Below are 16,903 nucleotides of genomic sequence, written 5' to 3'. Positions count from 1 at the left end.
TTCAATTTGTATTTCATCTGACCTGTGAACAGGATGGCTTGCAGTGGTGACGTCAGACCAGAAACACAGACTCAGGAAGTAGCGGGGCAAAACTGAAGCGCACTGGCGCTCCGTGTTTCATTTATTAAATAGTAAAACAAAATAAAGATTTATACAAAACACAAAACAAAAGGGCACAAGGGCCAAACAAACAGACACTAACAAGTAGTGTGCTGGCTGTGAAACCAGCATATGTAGCAATTGTTTCTCTATTTTTCATAAACTTACGTCCCTCCTCTGACACTCTCCCCCCTAATGAGCCTGAAGTGCGTCTTTTTATATTCTGTGGAGGGAGCCTTAATTACCTAATCTGATATAATAATTACCTTAAGTCTCCAGCCACATTCCCACGAGGGTATTAGGGAAGGGGTTTTAACCCGATCCCCATCGACTACACAATATAAAGACCGGCTTTCCGCCGGTCTCAAACAGTAAATAAGACGAATGGTGCTTGACGGCCCGCACATAAACATATAATAATAATAATAATAATAATAATAATAATAATAATAATAATAATAATAATAATAATAATAACAAAGTAATCAAAGTGGCGGGACACTCCGCCACAGAACCACAGAATCTTTTGCCACATCTTTTCAGTGTCTCCCACGTGCCTCAAATTCCAAGCAGGATTTTACATGGGCTTTTTATTCAGAAATGGCTTCCTTCTTGCCACTCTTCCATACAGATCAGATTTGTGGAGTACCTCAGCTATTGTTGACACATGGACAGTTTCTCCCATCTCTGCCGTGGAACGCTGTAGGTCTTTCAGACTTGTCATTGGCCTCTTATTGCACACAGATGGGCTCCATTGAACTATTTGTGTGAATTCTGAAGGCAATTGGCTGCACCTGAGCTTATTTAGAAATGTCACAGCAAAGGGGGTGAACACTTATCTATATTATTTTTATTTTTATTTTTTTCACTTTTAAATTTTGAGGAGTTGCTGCACCCCTTGCCTCCTCTAAGGAGGCTCCACTGACATGCATATATAGTCAGATACACGTCATGACCTATAGAGTGACGCCCTTCCTCTCTCCAACCTACACAACGCAAAACAAGCAGAGTGAAATTCAACTGCAAGCACGGCTCTAACATCAGCAATCTGTAACAACAGCAAGCAGCAGCAGGGATGTGGGTCAGGTTTTTAATAGCAGGGAAACAGTGGGGGAAACTCTGCCCAGGCAAGGCTGACAGATTTGAAGATGTTCTCAAACACCTTCATTTACCTCAATGCGTTCCTGTTAGTTAGGGCCAGTGGGTTTGTTTAGGTTTGTTGTTGAAATATTTGACTGGTGAATGTTTTCCAAGTGCAATTTAGATGCTTCCCCAGTGCAATGCAAATGACACCACACAACGTTAAACAAAACATCAACAGGCTATTTCTATTTGTTCACGCCCCACTGTTGATATTTGTATTGCAAATCTCCTCTGCACAGTATACACAATTGCTATATCTTCAGTTCTGTGTTTAATGTGTACAGAAGCAGCAGCATCGCCACAGTGAGAGTGAAGCCGTGTTGTATGAAGAAAACCAGCAACAAATTCATTCAAATAAAATATCATTTTTAAACGCTGATCTCACAGCAACTATCCCAGGGACTGCAATGTTTGCTCACAACATCATGTTTCACTTTAAACATACAATTTCCAGCATGTGTCTGTCTCACAGCAAGCATTCCTGAGTAATTCTCACAGTACAGTAAGCGTGTGGAGGCGTTCTTTACAGCAGACCAGAGAAACAGTTTCAGATTGATAAGATGACAAATGTCACATTTTTAAACAAAAAACCTTTTGTATCTGAAAGATAACTAATGTGGTCCTGTATCTTCATTCAATTTCCTACAAACGCTCCCTTCAATTTCATGCGCAGTACAGGCGGTGTCTATTTTTTTCATAGTCTATCAATTGCCGATGGCAACGTCTTTCAAATGTTTAGATGACAGCAGTACCTACAAGTGAGTTCAACAAGAAAGCCGAGGAAAGATATACAGCCCTACCTGCAGGAGAGCAGTCAGGTGCAAGCATTGAGTCAGATGAGGAAAAGGAAATGCTTGCTTCAGATTATGAGGGAGGGACTGAAAGTGCATTTGAATTTGCAGGTATTGGCCTTCAGGTAGAAAGAGAGGAGAGGGAAAGCAGTGATAGTGACGATGCTGACTTTGTTCCTCAGCCAGTAGTGAATAGAAACACGTTCTGATGAAGAACATTTTTATCAGTATTGTAGTTGGTAGGGAAGACAAAAGTACAATTTTCTTTTTTTTTTTTTTTTAAATACAAATTTGATTAATGACTCTCCATTTAAGAAAAAATGTAAGCACCAAACTTTTGGAAAACAATTCTAAAACAATTCTGAACTCTGACACTGTGGCAAAGTGTCTGCTGAGTAAGGGCTGGTGCAGAGGTGGTGCAGTGCAGGAATAATCACAAGCAGGAGACTGTAATCCATTTGGAAAAGGGTTTGTTTTTTTATTTGTAACTCCTGGTCTGGCAACCAAACAATAAGCTCCGGCAATACACACCAATGTGTAAAGCACGGAGACAGAAAAGACAGGGATTGCAGCCCAAATAATAAATACACGTTATCTGCCCTATAATAATACTGGACACAGTCACCAGTCCGGGTGTGTGCAGCAGTGCTCCTGGTGGGTGATAGCAGGTTATTTAGTGACTGTGGTGAAGTGTTCTTCCAGCTTTGTGCTGGCCCAATGTGACAGCTCTGGATATGTGTTAGCCATCTGGTGATTCACAAACAAAGACAATTACCAACAAGCACAAACAAACAAAACACTCCCGAATATTCTCTTTAGCAGTTTTCACTGGGTGTCTCACGGTCCTTCTAGTTTCAAAGTAAAAACCAAGCGAAGGAGTACATTATGATTCTCTGGCCCCTTTTATGTCGTTACACATGACCCCTTAGTAAACAAGTGCAACTGTCTCTACTCTCTGCAGCTGCCACGTCGTTTCCCTTCCGGGTCAATACGTTCTTGCAACGGAGTCTCGCCTTCTTCCAGACTAACCGACTTCCCGACCCTGGAAATGAACTGTCAGGCCAACCTGTCCAAAGGACTCTTCAAATATTTGTTTATTTAATTACTGTTTTTTGAGGATGTGCTTTATGTAATATGTCTGTATATAAACACATTTCTGTTCAAATGTCTGTTTATTTACAATGTTTTATATGACGTTCCTGAATAAAACTATGACTTCTATTCAAGTGTTTGTCCTTTCTTTATAATACTTATGTTGTTTTTAATACACTGGTCAAATTGACCAGTCATGGTTGTTCTAATGTTCTACTTATGCATATAAATGTGGTCGTTCTAGTTTTAAATGCATTTTCTCATCAAGCAAATCCTATGTAGACTTAATTTGATAAACTTAAATAAAATGACCAACAAAATAATGATATACTGTACAGATGAAAAGAAAGTGAAAGAGTTTACCAGCGCTGGGGAAAATAAACAAACACTGCTGGGGAAGGATTACAATAATATAAAAATAACTTCCAACAAACACTAACACAGAAATAAACAACACTAACAACTACACTCGTTCACAGAGAAAGGAAGCATCATAAGATGAAACTTTGAAAATATATCTCACTTTACTGATGCTCCAATGCAATAGGTTGAATGGAACGGTTGAAAAGAAGCTGGATAAATTTGGGGACATCATCTACGCATATGGAAGCGAGAGGTTTGGAATAGTAAAAAGGAAGGAAAAAGTACAAACTATTCCTGGAAAGTCTAGACGGCAGCTGGAGATTGAACGCTTAGTTAGAGAAAGGAAGAAGTTGGGGAAGCAATGGAGAAAAGCTGAAGAAAGTCAGAAGGAGGGACTCAATCTGTTACAAAGGGTCATAAAAGATAAGCTTCCAACATTGCGCAGAGCTGAGCGCCTTCGGAAACACTACAAAAAGAAAGAGCATGCAAGAACTAACTTTTATAAAGAGCCATTCAAATTTGTAAAGAAGATATTCACCAGTGAGAAAAATGGCACACTAAAATCATCTAAGTTTGAGCTGGAGAGATATTTGGAGGAAACACATACAGATTCAAAAAGGCAGGAGCCTATGTCAATTCCTTCAGATATCACATCTATCAGTCCACCGAATACCAAATGAAGGACTGTCAGCCCTAGTGGAAAGAAGTAGAGCAAGCTGTGAGAAAAGCTAGGGCATCATCATCTCCAGGGTCTAATGGAGTTCCATACAGAGTGTACAAGAGTGCTTCTGGAGTTCTTCAAATCCTGTGGAAACTGATGAAAGTGGCATGGGAAAAACAGGTTGTACCAAGAGCATGGCGCCAAGCAGGTGGAGTCTTTATACCAAAAGAAAAAGATTCTACAAGCATTGATAAGTTTCGTCCTATTTCCCAATTAAACATAGAAGGCAAGATTTTCTTCAGCATTATTGCGCAGAGATTGTCAACCTACCTATTAAAAAACTGCTTCATACAAAGACACTTCAGTACAAAAAGCAGGCATTCCAGGTTTCCCAGGATGCTTAGAACACATCAGCATAGTCTGGCAACAAATTCAATCAGCAAAAAAGGAGGAAGGAGCTCCATGTGACATTCCTGGATTTGGCTAATGCATATGGTTCAGTGCCACATGAACTTCTTTGGGCAGCATTGCATTTTTTCAGCGTACCGATGGCAATAACAAATTTAGTGAAAGCCTACTTTGGAGATTTGGAATTTAGTTTTTCAACTTCAGAATTCAGCACTACATGGCAATGCCTAGAATTTGGAATAATAATAATTCTCCACTGGCTTTTACCATGTCAATGGAAGTAATTATTAGGGCATCAAAATGGGTAGTGGGAGGCGATCATTTGATTTTAACACCTTTTCTTGGCCTAGCCCAGGACAACTGGAAGCTGCTAGAGACTGGAAAATGCTGGCAGATGTTGGTCAATGGCTTATTTTTCCACCTGAGACTGCCATCACTAATGACCAGACATTGTCTTGTGGTCTGGATCAGCACGCCTTGTTCATCTGGTAGAGCTAACAGTCCCATGGGAAGATGCTGTGGATGAGGCGTATGAGACAAAGAAACTTCGGTATGATCAACTAGCAGCTGAAGCGGAACAGTCCGAGTCCTCAAGTTTACCCAGTGGAGGTGGGTTGTCAAGGATCTGTGGGTTCAGTGGCCAAGAGTTGCGTCACACAGTGAAGAATTTATCTGTAGCAGCAGAAAGGAGCAGCAACTGTTTGTGGTTGAAATGGAAAGATTCTGGATTGGGATCTCAAGCACAATAGAAAGAAAGCAACGCTGATGTACAGGTAAGTAAGCTGGGCTGAGCTGAGTGGGGGATGGAGGGGGGTGATGCTGGGACGCCAGAATCAGTTGAGCCCTCTTGAGGTGGGATCATTCGCAAGAAAACCCCAAGCTGTGAAATTTGCATCTGAAAATGGTTCATATACAAGCACACGATGGCTTTCACTGTTGTAATAAAACTGTTACTGTGCAAATTGGAGATTATTGATTATTTTGTTCACTTTAATTATACAGGGTGATTTCATAGCTGGCACAATATTGTCAGAGCATCACAAAAGCTGCACTGTTTATGTATCATATCTTATATGTACAGTCTGCCAAATATTTTTCCATTGCAGAACAACTTTTACGTAACCTACGGTTTGCACAGTTGATTGTTTTAACAAAATGGGATACATAAGATGTAGAAGTTTCCTGGCCAGCAAAAGAGAAAAGATAAGAAAACAAACATCAATCAGTCTTTATTTTCTATAGCGCCTTTCATAGTGGACCACCATCACAAAGTGCCTTACAAGATAATGAGAAACAATGCAAATGCATTAAATACAGTGAAATACGAGACAAAGTACATTAAATACAGGCATAGTACATTAAATACAGTGAAATACAGGAATAGTACATTAAATATAGGCTAGGGTGTGAGTTCTAAACATTGTGGAGGCGTGTGTCATGCAGAATCATATGAATAAGATGGAGTGAAAAACTGAAATAGCAATTTAGACAACAGCTAATAAGAGATATCAGGCTTGAAGAGCATTGAAAGCAAGAGAGAACAGGTGGGTATTGAGAGTTGATTTGAAGGGAGCGACTGTGGGAGCTGTACTCACTAGAGCTGGGAGAGAGTTCCAGAGAGTCGGGGCCATGAAGCTAAAAGAGCGCTCTATGAGTGTGCTGCGCTTTTGCTTGGGTATAACAAGCAGGCCAGTCGGAGGACCTCAGCTTGCGTGCAGAGACACAGCGGGTCAGCAGGTTGGAGAGATACTCTGGACCTGTATGATGAAGGGCCTTGTAGGCAAGCAGGAGAATTTTGAAAGTAGTCCTGAACTTTACAGGTAGCCAGTGCAGCTAGGCAAGGCGGTGTGTGGTGTGATCATGCTTTTTACATCTGGTAAGGATCCTAGCAGCGGCATTTTGAACCAGCTGCAGTCGGTTGATGGCGTGTGACGGAAGACCACCATAGAGAGAGTTTCAGTAGCCGAGTCGAGAGGAGATGAATGCAGGACAGAGTATTTCTGCATCCAGGAGGGAAAGGTAGGGACGGACCTTTGAGTGTTTCAGAGGTGCTAGAAGGAGGACTTGACTACAGAGGAGATTTGGGCATCAAAGGAGAGGTTACTATCCATTCTAATTCTCCACACTAAACTAATACAACCATTCCAGTATTATATAGTCTAGCCTTTTATACCATAAGAAACAAGCATGCCCAGAATATAACTAAAAGACCCTGTCTTAAGCAAAATAAGATTCAAGATTTGTCTTTGTTTTCTTCGTTTTCCAGAATGTGTATCACTGACTGGCACAACACTTAAACACTGCCATTGCAACTAAATCACCTTTCTGTGCAACAGGTATTAGAGCCCCACCTGTGCCCCTCACTGAAATGCTATGCAGCACAGACTCTATGTGGGCCTAGGGGCCCTAATACCTGCTGCACATGAAGAGATCTTACAGTGGTGAGGCAGTGAAAGCAAATCTGAAATCTGGAGGAATTCTATAGAGATCAGAGGTCGAGACTGACAACAGGCGTGATGTGACAGAGCGTCCGCCATCTTAGTAAAGGAAGGGCTTGCACAGCATGAAAAAAATGATTTCAGGCAGAAAAAAACCTAAAGAGAACTACTTTCAGGCATTAATGCGTCTGCTTCATCAAATCATAAGCAAAGCTGCAGGAGTTAGAAACTATTGACTCAAACTCAGTCCAACTCTGCCCTCTTGAGGACTCTGCAGCTTATAATACGAGTATGAGCAGGAAGCACAGGCAACGGACTCTATTTATTCTTTTAAAGTTACATTTAGGAATCCCCTTTGAATTGGGGAAAGGATTATATTATCAAACCAAACATTCTTAAATTGTCGAAAAGATTGTACTTAAATAAATGTGCCATGCAACATTACAGTATGTTCTAATCTACAGGCTTTCAGGGAACTCGCTGTGAAAGTGAAGGAAGATTGAGGTTTAGTGAATTTGAAAGGAGTCGTGACAGAGAGCAAGGCAAGGTGTGGCGATACAGGAATGGCAGCAAACACTTCTCGTCTGGAAGAAGAGCTTTCTTGCGTTGTGTGCTGTGAGATTCTCAAGGATCCTGTAACTCTTCGTTGTAACCACAGCTTCTGTAAAGCATGTCTGGATCAGTGCTGGCAAGAGAAGAGAGCTCGGGAGTGTCCAGTGTGCAGGAGGAGGGCTTCACCAGGGGAGCTTCCTGTGGATTTCAAGCTCAGGAATATTGTGGAGTCCTTCTTAAAAGAACAGAGTCACAAACCCCCAGCACCTCCTGGAATACTCTGCAGTCTGCATGAGGAAAAACTGAAGGTATTCTGTTTGGATGATAAGGAGGCTATCTGTCTTGTTTGTCAAATATCAAAGAAACATGAAAATCACAAGTGCCGCCCAGTGGAGGAGGCAGCACAGGATTATAAGGTTTGTGAACAACGTTGATTTCTCAGAAAATGTAAACACAGTATTCTCTTTTCACAGTAAGGTTTGCTTTTTTATTTCTGTACTCAAGTAATCATGTTGGGGGGGGGGGGGGGGGGGGATATTATAATGAGGCAGTTTATACAACAAGATCCAACATGTCTGAGCAGAACAAATCCTGTTATATATATATATAAACTAAAGAGAGAGAGAGAGAGAGAGAGAGAGAGAGAGAGAGAGAGAGAGAGAGAGAGAGAGAGAGAGTCCTGAGTTCAGAGTTGGGGTGGTGATCTACAGGAATGGGGAGGGGAACGTGTCTGTGTGCAATAATTAATTCACACCTGAAAAAGCTCATTTCCAGTGGAGCTCCTCTGGCTGCTTACAGTATTTGAAATGTTTCAGAGCTGATAGAGCTGTGATTGTCGCTTCTGCCTCATCTCCATTGCTCAATATCGGAAGCACTTTTGCAATCTGCCAGTCAGTCAGAATCTTTCTTGATGTGTCAGAAATCTCCAGAACGGGGGGGGGGGGGGGGGGGTTGCTGCTATGAGAGCCCCCAGTGGGGATCCTGAGGGGATTTCTCACACACTGCATTCATCTTGTCACTAGCCAGGCGTGTGTTAACGGTGATGTGCAAGATCTGGGTTTCATTGCATTTCAGGGAGAGCTCAAGACTGCGCTGAAGCCCTTGCAGGACAAGCTGAAAACCTTTAATAAAGTTAAAGAAGAATGTGATGAAACAGCAGAGCACATCAAGGTAAGAGAACTAGATTAGTGATTTAAACAAAACACAGCATTCATTTTCACTGGACACCCAAACTAACTCCAGAGTGATCCTTTTCTTGTATAGAAACAAGCCCAGCAAACAGAGAGGCAGATAAAAGAGGAGTTTGAGAAACTTCACCATTTTCTACGAGATGAAGAAAAGGCCAGGATAGCTGCGCTGAGGAGGGAAGAGGAACGAAAGGGAAGAATCATGAAAGAGAAGATTGAAAAACTTACAAGAGAAATCTTATCCCTTTCAGACACAATCCGAGTGATAGAACAGGAGCTGGAAGCTGAAGACATCTTCTTCCTGCAGGTAGTGATTGTGTAACTGTGTGTGACATGTTCTTATTGTGAACGCACACTCACTACTGCACTATGAATGAGGCTTTACAAGCATGTTAGTACACATTTGAACTTCATTTATAACTTTCACTTTACTTTTCAAGCATGGTTTTTATGTTGCTTTTTGTTCTCAAGTTGACCCCAAAAATGGGTAAAACAGGCAGCAAATGCCCCCCTCCAGCCCCACAAACCAGCAGAGGGGTCTCATTGGTTTGGTGCTCCAGAGAATATGTTAATGGATAAACACTGAGTTCAGGACATAAAGCTGGACAGCGTTGCTGCTGTTTTAATCAAAGTGCTGTTTGTGTTTTAATAATGTCTCAATTCATGTCCTTGTTTGTTTCAGAAGTACAAAGACACACAGAGCAGGTATGTAAGATGTGGCCTGTCTTCTTCTCTTGTATTGTATTGAATGCAAACACAGAGCAGCACTAACTCCTGAATATTATTGCAGAGCAGAGTGCACCCTGCAGGATCCACAGTGTGTTTCAGGAGCGCTGGTAGATGTAGCCAAGCACCTGGGCTCTCTGAAGTACAAAGTATGGGAGAAGATGCTGTGGATTGTTCAATACAGTGAGTATTGTGGGAGCATCACAAAGGAGGGGGGATGGGGGTGGAAGCAGCAAGATACAGCTGTAAACAATCAATAATAATACACCATGAAATGTACAGACCTGGAGCAAATACAGTGATACCCATCAGAGAGATCATCTCTCAGTTCAATATTAAAACACTGTGAGCTGCTCATAGTATTGAGGTGAGCTGGAAGAGCATTCCAAGAGAGCAAAGGCTTTCTGATCCCACGCTGACCTGCATTGAAACTCCTTGTAAAGAAACTCCTGCAGTAGAACACAGAATCTCTGAGTTCAGCCCATTGTCTTGGAATGCTCCCAGAGCTCTAAGAATGTTAGTGCTGAGCAGTGTCCCAGTGTTCTGTTCTAGAGCTCTGTGATAGAATTCTGAGAGCAGCTACAATTCTCACTGCCCAGAATTCCAGAGCCGGTTACACTCAGATCATCCAACCGGACATCAGTTCAGCATTTTTATACTGTACACCCCCTCAGCCAATCAGGGCTGGGTTTATACACACTGTGAATGGATCTGATTTAAACAGGTCTAGACGCTCTTCCTTTGATATTTAAGTGAATTTATGTTTTTAAAAGTTATGTTTGATATTGAATAATATTTGAAATGGTGTTTTAGAAAGAAAAATATACAACTCTTACCATCTGATTTATTAAAATGCTTGTAGGTTGCTGTTCTCATTATTTTATCTTCTCAATTCTTTTCTCAGCTCCGGTGACTCTGGATCCCAACACAGCACACCCTGCTCTGATACTGTCTAAGGATCTAGCAAGTGTGAGAAACAGCAGTGATAGACAGCAGCTTCCTCACAACCCAGAGCGGTTTGATCGCTGTGTTAGTATGCTGGGCTCTGAGGGATTCACCTCAAGGAAACACTGCTGGGACGTGGAAGTGGGGAACAAACCTGACTGGGATCTGGGTGTGACAAGAGAGTCCAGCCAGAGGAAAGGGATCTTCACTCTGAACCCAGGAGCAGGATACTGGGTTATAACCCTGAGGGGTGGGGATCAGTACTGGGCATGGAGCTCACCAGTGACACGATTCACTCTGCAGAAGAAACCCTGGAAGATCAGAGTTCAGCTGGATTGTGACGGGGGGGAGGTGGCATTCTTTGACTCCAGTGATATGAGACCCATCTACACTTTTAAACACAGATTTACTGAGAGAATATTTCCATATTTCTGGTCTGGCTTTCCTAACTCTGCCCCTCTCAGAGTGTGCCCTGTGAAGACAGTTATAAAAGTGGACTAGGCCAATGTGTTCAGGATGAGCCATAGGGGATTAATAATAATAATAATAATAATAATAATAATAATAATAATAATAATAATAATAATAATAACAGTCCTGTGGCTCTGCTGCTCACTGATAGGGGGGTGAGGTGTGGTAGTGTGACAAAGTGCCCTCCCCTGTGTATATTAACTGTTATGTTGCGTGTGGTGTGTTAATTTTGGTGTATAGTCATTGGTACACGGGATATAAACGGGTCTGTGTTTCACGTGTGTTTAAAAATGCATAATTGTATTTAGGCACGGGATTGTACATCACTTCACGTGCATTTAAAGTAGTTAATATGTGAGCACGAGGTTGCACATAATTAATTCACGCGCTGGGATTCAAGTGAATAATTAATTAGTAATTGAATCCCAGCACAACAGTATATACAGATGCACGTTTTACTCACTCGGGGTTGGGTGTTCGGTGAGTGGAGAACGGCATTGGAGACGGAGGGAATAATAAGTATAATAATAATAAGAAGAAGAATCGTTAAATATCTGCTCACCGTATTTTTGTTTATAAGCAGTCCGTTTGAATAAATGAATCAGTAAACTTGGGGGTGGCTCCACTGGTTCGAATTCTTGAACGCCAGACCTCTAATTCCAGATGTGCACAATGTGCTGATTTAAAACACGAAGCAGTCATTGTGCCATTGCAGCTGGTATAGGGCTGCATTCTGATCGATATAACAAATACATGAACCAGTGAGGCAGTGTGAGGAGCTCAGGAATGATCCTGGAATTCCACAGAGATCACATGGCGTGATGTCACAGAGCATCCGCCATCTTAGTGAAGGATGGATTGCACTTTCTGAACACATCAGGGAGGAAAACTGATTTCAGACAGAAAAGAAATTCCTATAAAATTCAAAATGTACCTTTAAAAAGAACTGCCCGTTTATTATCCCCGGGGTACCCTGACCACTAACTCACAACCTCTCGATCCGGAGGGAAGCCTATGATCTGGGAGCACGGAATGTAAAACACTGCAGCGTATAAAACTACAATTCCCATAATCCTTTCACAGTTGGAGTCGGCGCCTGCGCGACCTATTACCTCACTCTAACCAGACTTTACTTATGCGTCTGCGCGGTGCAGCCAATTCTTGCATTTGCTGGCCTTCGCAAGAGAGAAAGCAAGGTAGGTGCGTGTTGACTGTGAGAGAGAGCGACTTATCGATACCTTTAAAACGGCCTTTGTTAAAGAAATACTCCGATCTGTTACGTACTGTGTACCTGCCTCCAAACAGCACGGGTCTGGGTGCAGGGGGGGTATTGTAATAGGTGCAAAGCGGGTGAAAATGCACAGAGTGACTGGCTGTCTGCCAGGCGAGAGAAGCGGTGTGTGAATGTACACGTAAGCGTTCAGCTGCACCGTGAGCGACCCTCTGCGTACTGGACACGCATAAAGCAATACTCCCCACACGCTGCTTTTGTTTCCTAGCACATGAGAGACGCGGTGTCGGTATCACCGGGGGGGTTGCATCAAAGCGCATGGGCCGGCACTGTAGCGATGTACACGTAAGCGTTCTCTGAACTGATGGAACTGCTGTGATGGCCACTGGGAGACTAGGACTAGGAACGGGTCGAGTGTTTGTGGTTTGGTGGCAGCTAATCTTTTAATTAAATCTATTGTAAACTTCGGTTGACTTCCAGAAAGTAAGATGGAGTGGATCCGCGCTGTGATTTCTAACAGTAAGGGTGTCGCTAGTTTGGTGCAGCAGTATGCTCGGTTCTGGAGTCGCAGGCTCTGTGCGTTGCTGTTAGTGCCAGTATAGACCCGGGTTATTTCGCAGATTTGAAAATGCATGCACTGCGCATCCTCCCAGTTCCCCAATGTAAGCGTTGTGTTCTGTATGCAAACATTAGGCTGCCTTTTTCCGTTTAGATTGCACAATACTCGCACCCATCGGACGTCACGCTGTGATGTCTTCTGTTTAAGACTGTTAAGTGCCTTCACGCTATAAAAGTAAAGGGTTTGACAGAAGTGTTACTTTGCAAAGGGGAGAGGATTGTGTTGATGCGCCCGTGAAGTGGTGACGTGGCCATACTGGGGCGTGTGTTGGGACGCCTCCTCGTAAGGGTTCGTACCGCCACGTACATTCTGTGTGTCTGTCCGAGTCGATGCAGTCGGCTTCAGAGACTCATTTAAAACAAAAATACGCCATTGGTGTTCAAGTGATTCGTGCTTCCGCTGAAATCGAGATGTCATTTCAGTACCCCATTGTGTTGTGCAGCAGTTCCGTGTAAAAGTGCTGTGTGTGTGGACCGCTTGACGGGTTAGCGTGAAGAACGGTTCTGTTGTCGCTAAAGGGTTAACCGTTTAATATGCAGGTCCCGCAGAGGGCTGCTGCAGTGTGCACTGTGTGTTCATAATGTTCTCATTCCCTCTAGAAGCACTTCTAACCCTAGATCTCAGACTCTTCAAAGTTTCAGTTCCTGAAGTTTGTACAGGACTGGGTGGGGGTGGGGGGGGTAAATGTACTGTCTTGAGGTCAAACTACAAAGTGACTGTAGCGAGACGTGTTTTTGCTTGGCCAGTGCATGTTGGTTGTGCTCATTTGAATTTGTTTTTTTATTTTATTGATGCTCCTTGACCAGGAATCCCTTGAAAACATATTGTAATCTCATCAGGACTTTCCTGGTTAATAAAATGTTAGAAGTGTTTTCATGTACACATGATCGAGTAACAGCACCCTCGAACCGAGGGGTTCTCTGTGGCTTTTTGGACTGGTAACTAATATTCCCAGCTTGTGAAAGTTTCAGCCTGTTTTTTAGAAATGAAACGGACTCCCCTGGAGTGGAGTAATCCTGTTGTCATTCCCTCCTCCCTCCAGATGAGGTCGCTGTTTGTGTTGGCTGTGCTGGTGCTGTTCTCTGCGGCTCGTGGCGAGGAAGGGGCGCGTCTGCTGGCCTCCAAGTCTTTGCTGAACCGCTATGCTGTGGAGGGGAGGGACCTCACGCTGCAGTACAACATCTACAACGTGGGCTCCAGGTCAGTCTCGAGCACGCGGAGCCATGGCCACTGCTGCGAGCCGGCTCGCCACGCCTGCTCTTTGTTCAAGGTTGTTTGTTTGAACCGATGAAGCCTCAGCCCAGCCCCTCAAGGGGTTCATTACCTCATTTTACATGTTAAACCTGAGGTGGAGTGAATGGTGAATCACCATATTTGGGCGTGAATGACAACTTTGTGTTGGCGCTTGTAGTTTGGTAACCGTAAATCAGAAATTAAAACCCAATATATCAACAAAGGCATTACATAGACCTTTCCAGTGATAGTGTTTGGTTGTGGGATGTGTTATATTTTCACAAGCCACGCCTCACAAAAATTATTCAAATTGTACGCAATTAAACACACACAGCATTCCGTAAGCCTTTTTTTTTTTTTTAAGTGTATATAAAGTTTTTGTTAAATAAAACCTAAAAAAATTAAAGCAATTAATTATTCCCAATTCTTAGCTTTCAGATGAGTTATAGATCAGCACTTTAGGGCGTGTAGAAGGGGAGATACAGACATTTCAAATGTGTGAGCACCCCATTGAACTGTAATGGCAGACGCAAGGTAATCATCCTTGGTTTTTTGGGGTTTTTTTTATATCGTACTGTTGAAATTGGAGCACGTTGGCAGCACAGAAACCAGGATGGAATGACCCATTGCAAAGCAGTGTGATCCATTCCTGGTTTTACTGTGAGTTTCATAGCTCACCTGAGAGTGTTCCCTGCACACTCTGACTAATGAAGTTGGTAGTAAAACCTAAGCTAGGTGACTCTGCTATGCCTGGGTTACCTAGCCGTGCTCATTCTGCATCACTGGAATCCTTTAAGACCTGACGTGAGATCAGGCTGCTGTTTGGCATTGGAGGAACCGCTAATGGATAGTTTCTGATTTGTTTTGAATGATTTCTCTGCTCTGTTCTTCTAACCTGTCTGCTCCCCTCTCTCCCTCCTCTCCCTGTATCTAACCTGTCTGCTCCCCTCTCCCTGTATCTAACCTGTCTGCTCCCCTCTCTCCCTCCTCTCCCTGTATCTAACCTGTCTGCTCCCCTCTCTCCCTCCTCTCCCTGTATCTAACCTGTCTGCTCCCCTCTCTCCCTGTATCTAACCTGTCTGCTCCCCTCTCTCCCTCCTCTCTCCCTGTATCTAACCTGTCCGCTCCCCTCTCTCCCTGTATCTCCCTGTATCTAACCTGTCCGCACCCCTCTCTCCCTCCTCTCTCCCTGTATCTAACCTGTCCGCTCCCCTCTTTCCTTTCCTAGTGCTGGTCTGGAAGTCGAGCTGTCCGATGATTCCTTCCCCCCGGAAGATTTCGGGATTGTCTCCGGAATGTTGAACGTGAAATGGGACCGGATTGCTCCGTATCCTTTTGTAACACCAAAAGAAAAAAAGAAACTTTTTGTTTTATAAAATAATAAAATAGGTGGATATCATTCTAAATGTTCAGAAGATACAAAATATACACCAGTAGAAAACAGCTTGGTAGTACTGTCTGAATTAGACCTGCATTGTGATGAGAAGTGGGAATGCAGTGCAATGCAGAAGCCAAACTTTAGTATGTAAACAAGCTTGTATCACTAGCTTTGAGGCGTGTGGAAAACATGTCTAGCTTTCTGTGTTTAGTTGCTTGTTCATGCCAAAGGATTGTTACTGTTTCGTTTGCTGTAAAAACAGCAGAGCCTGGCGTGTTCTTCCTGAACCCCTCCCAGGGCCAGCAATGTGTCTCACACCGTGGTGCTGAGGCCACTGAAGGCAGGCTACTTCAACTTCACCTCCGCCACCATCACCTACCTGGCGCAGGAGGGAGGCCAGGTCGTGGTGAGGACCAGCTTATTACATACAGGGCTTCTCATCGGGAACCAAGTCTTTACAATGCTGCTGTAGCTCTTACTATTGGTGCTAGCAATGTTCTCACTGACCTGCTTTAAGAATGCTCACCAAGGCTTATAATACATTGTCTTAAAACTAGCAATGTTATTACAGGAGTGCTAGACAAAAGCATTCTGTTTGCAGTGAATATTATGTTCTTCATGTTCCATGATGGTCACATGTAAATTTCTCCGCTGTAGCAGATGTGTGTGTGTGTGTGTGTGAATCTGTCGCACGTGGTGCTGTGAGGTGTCCTGTGTTCATCTCCTATCTCCCTCTGCAGGTGGGGTACACCAGCGCACCAGGACAGGGTGGGATCCTGGCTCAGAGGGAGTTTGACAGGAGATTCTCTCCTCACTATGTAAGTGATTCAGACAGCCTGAATTAATTACTGACTCCCTGAAAATCATCCATGTGGAACACATTGAACATCTGGCTTTCTGTGCCGCTGTCAGAACATGGAGTTCAGTTGTCCATCCTTTTCACCAAACAGGCATAGAGCTTCTACTGTTTGTCATTTTAAGTGACAAGACATGGATGAAAATTAGACTCCTGTTGCACAGCAGTGTCACCCTTTCCAGGTTTTACTATGAGCTTGATTAGCCACTATAGGTAACACGCTCAGGGGTGTGTGTTTTAAACTCATGTAAAACCAGGAATGGATCACAGTGCTGTGCAGTGGGAGTCTTCTTTCCATCCCTGTGAGGGTGTAGTGCAGGCACAGTCCAGCTGGTTCCTGGCAGTGGATTTGTTTCTTGCTGTGCATGTCAAGCCATGTGGATTGTATGTAGAAGAGTGTTTTGTTAAACTCCTCCTGTCTGGTTTTTTTATCTGTAGCTTGATTGGGCTGCCTTTGGGGTCATGACCCTGCCTTCCATCGGGATCCCCCTCCTTCTCTGGTACTCTAGCAAGAGGAAGTACGACACCCCCAAAACCAAGAAGAACTGAGCCCCAGACCCCCCTCCCATCCAAGCATCCAAGCCAAACCTGCAACCCACAGCCCCTGTGCAGGGAATTTCAAGCCAGTGACTCTGGGGCTGCTACGTTAATTCTTCCAAGTGCGGGGATGGAAGTGAGACCCTTATTGCACAGCAGCTTCACCCATTCAA

The 16,903-nt window shown here is 43.5% G+C and overlaps 2 protein-coding genes across 3 annotated transcripts; both read left to right on the top strand.

The window, feature by feature from the left end:
- The first annotated feature begins 7,302 nt into the window (after positions 1-7,302).
- Positions 7,303-11,109, top strand: LOC121306907 (E3 ubiquitin-protein ligase TRIM35-like). The gene is made up of 6 exons (XM_041238927.1): positions 7,303-7,963; positions 8,622-8,717; positions 8,811-9,041; positions 9,417-9,439; positions 9,525-9,643; positions 10,365-11,109. The coding sequence occupies exons 1-6, from the start codon at positions 7,559-7,561 to the stop codon at positions 10,904-10,906; spliced, it is 1,416 nt and encodes a 471-aa protein (XP_041094861.1). The 5' UTR covers positions 7,303-7,558; the 3' UTR covers positions 10,907-11,109.
- An 889-nt stretch (positions 11,110-11,998) lies between these two features.
- ssr2 (signal sequence receptor, beta) lies at positions 11,999-16,780 on the top strand. 2 transcript variants are annotated; one of them, XM_041239067.1, is made up of 6 exons: positions 11,999-12,072; positions 13,769-13,926; positions 15,188-15,286; positions 15,635-15,743; positions 16,078-16,155; positions 16,632-16,780. In XM_041239067.1, exons 2-6 carry the CDS (start codon positions 13,769-13,771, stop codon positions 16,740-16,742), a joined length of 555 nt encoding a protein of 184 aa, XP_041095001.1. In that variant the 5' UTR covers positions 11,999-12,072; the 3' UTR covers positions 16,743-16,780. The 2 variants fall into 2 exon arrangements, with proteins under 2 accessions (XP_041095001.1, XP_041095000.1); XM_041239066.1 differs by lacking the exon at positions 11,999-12,072 and adding an exon at positions 12,411-12,452.
- The last annotated feature ends 123 nt before the right edge of the window (positions 16,781-16,903 follow it).

Source organism: Polyodon spathula, chromosome 51 (assembly GCF_017654505.1).
Source record: "Polyodon spathula isolate WHYD16114869_AA chromosome 51, ASM1765450v1, whole genome shotgun sequence".
NCBI classification, from domain to species: Eukaryota; Metazoa; Chordata; class Actinopteri; order Acipenseriformes; family Polyodontidae; genus Polyodon; species Polyodon spathula.
Note: the sequence above shows the minus strand (reverse complement) of the source record. Positions and strands in the feature narration are given on the sequence as shown.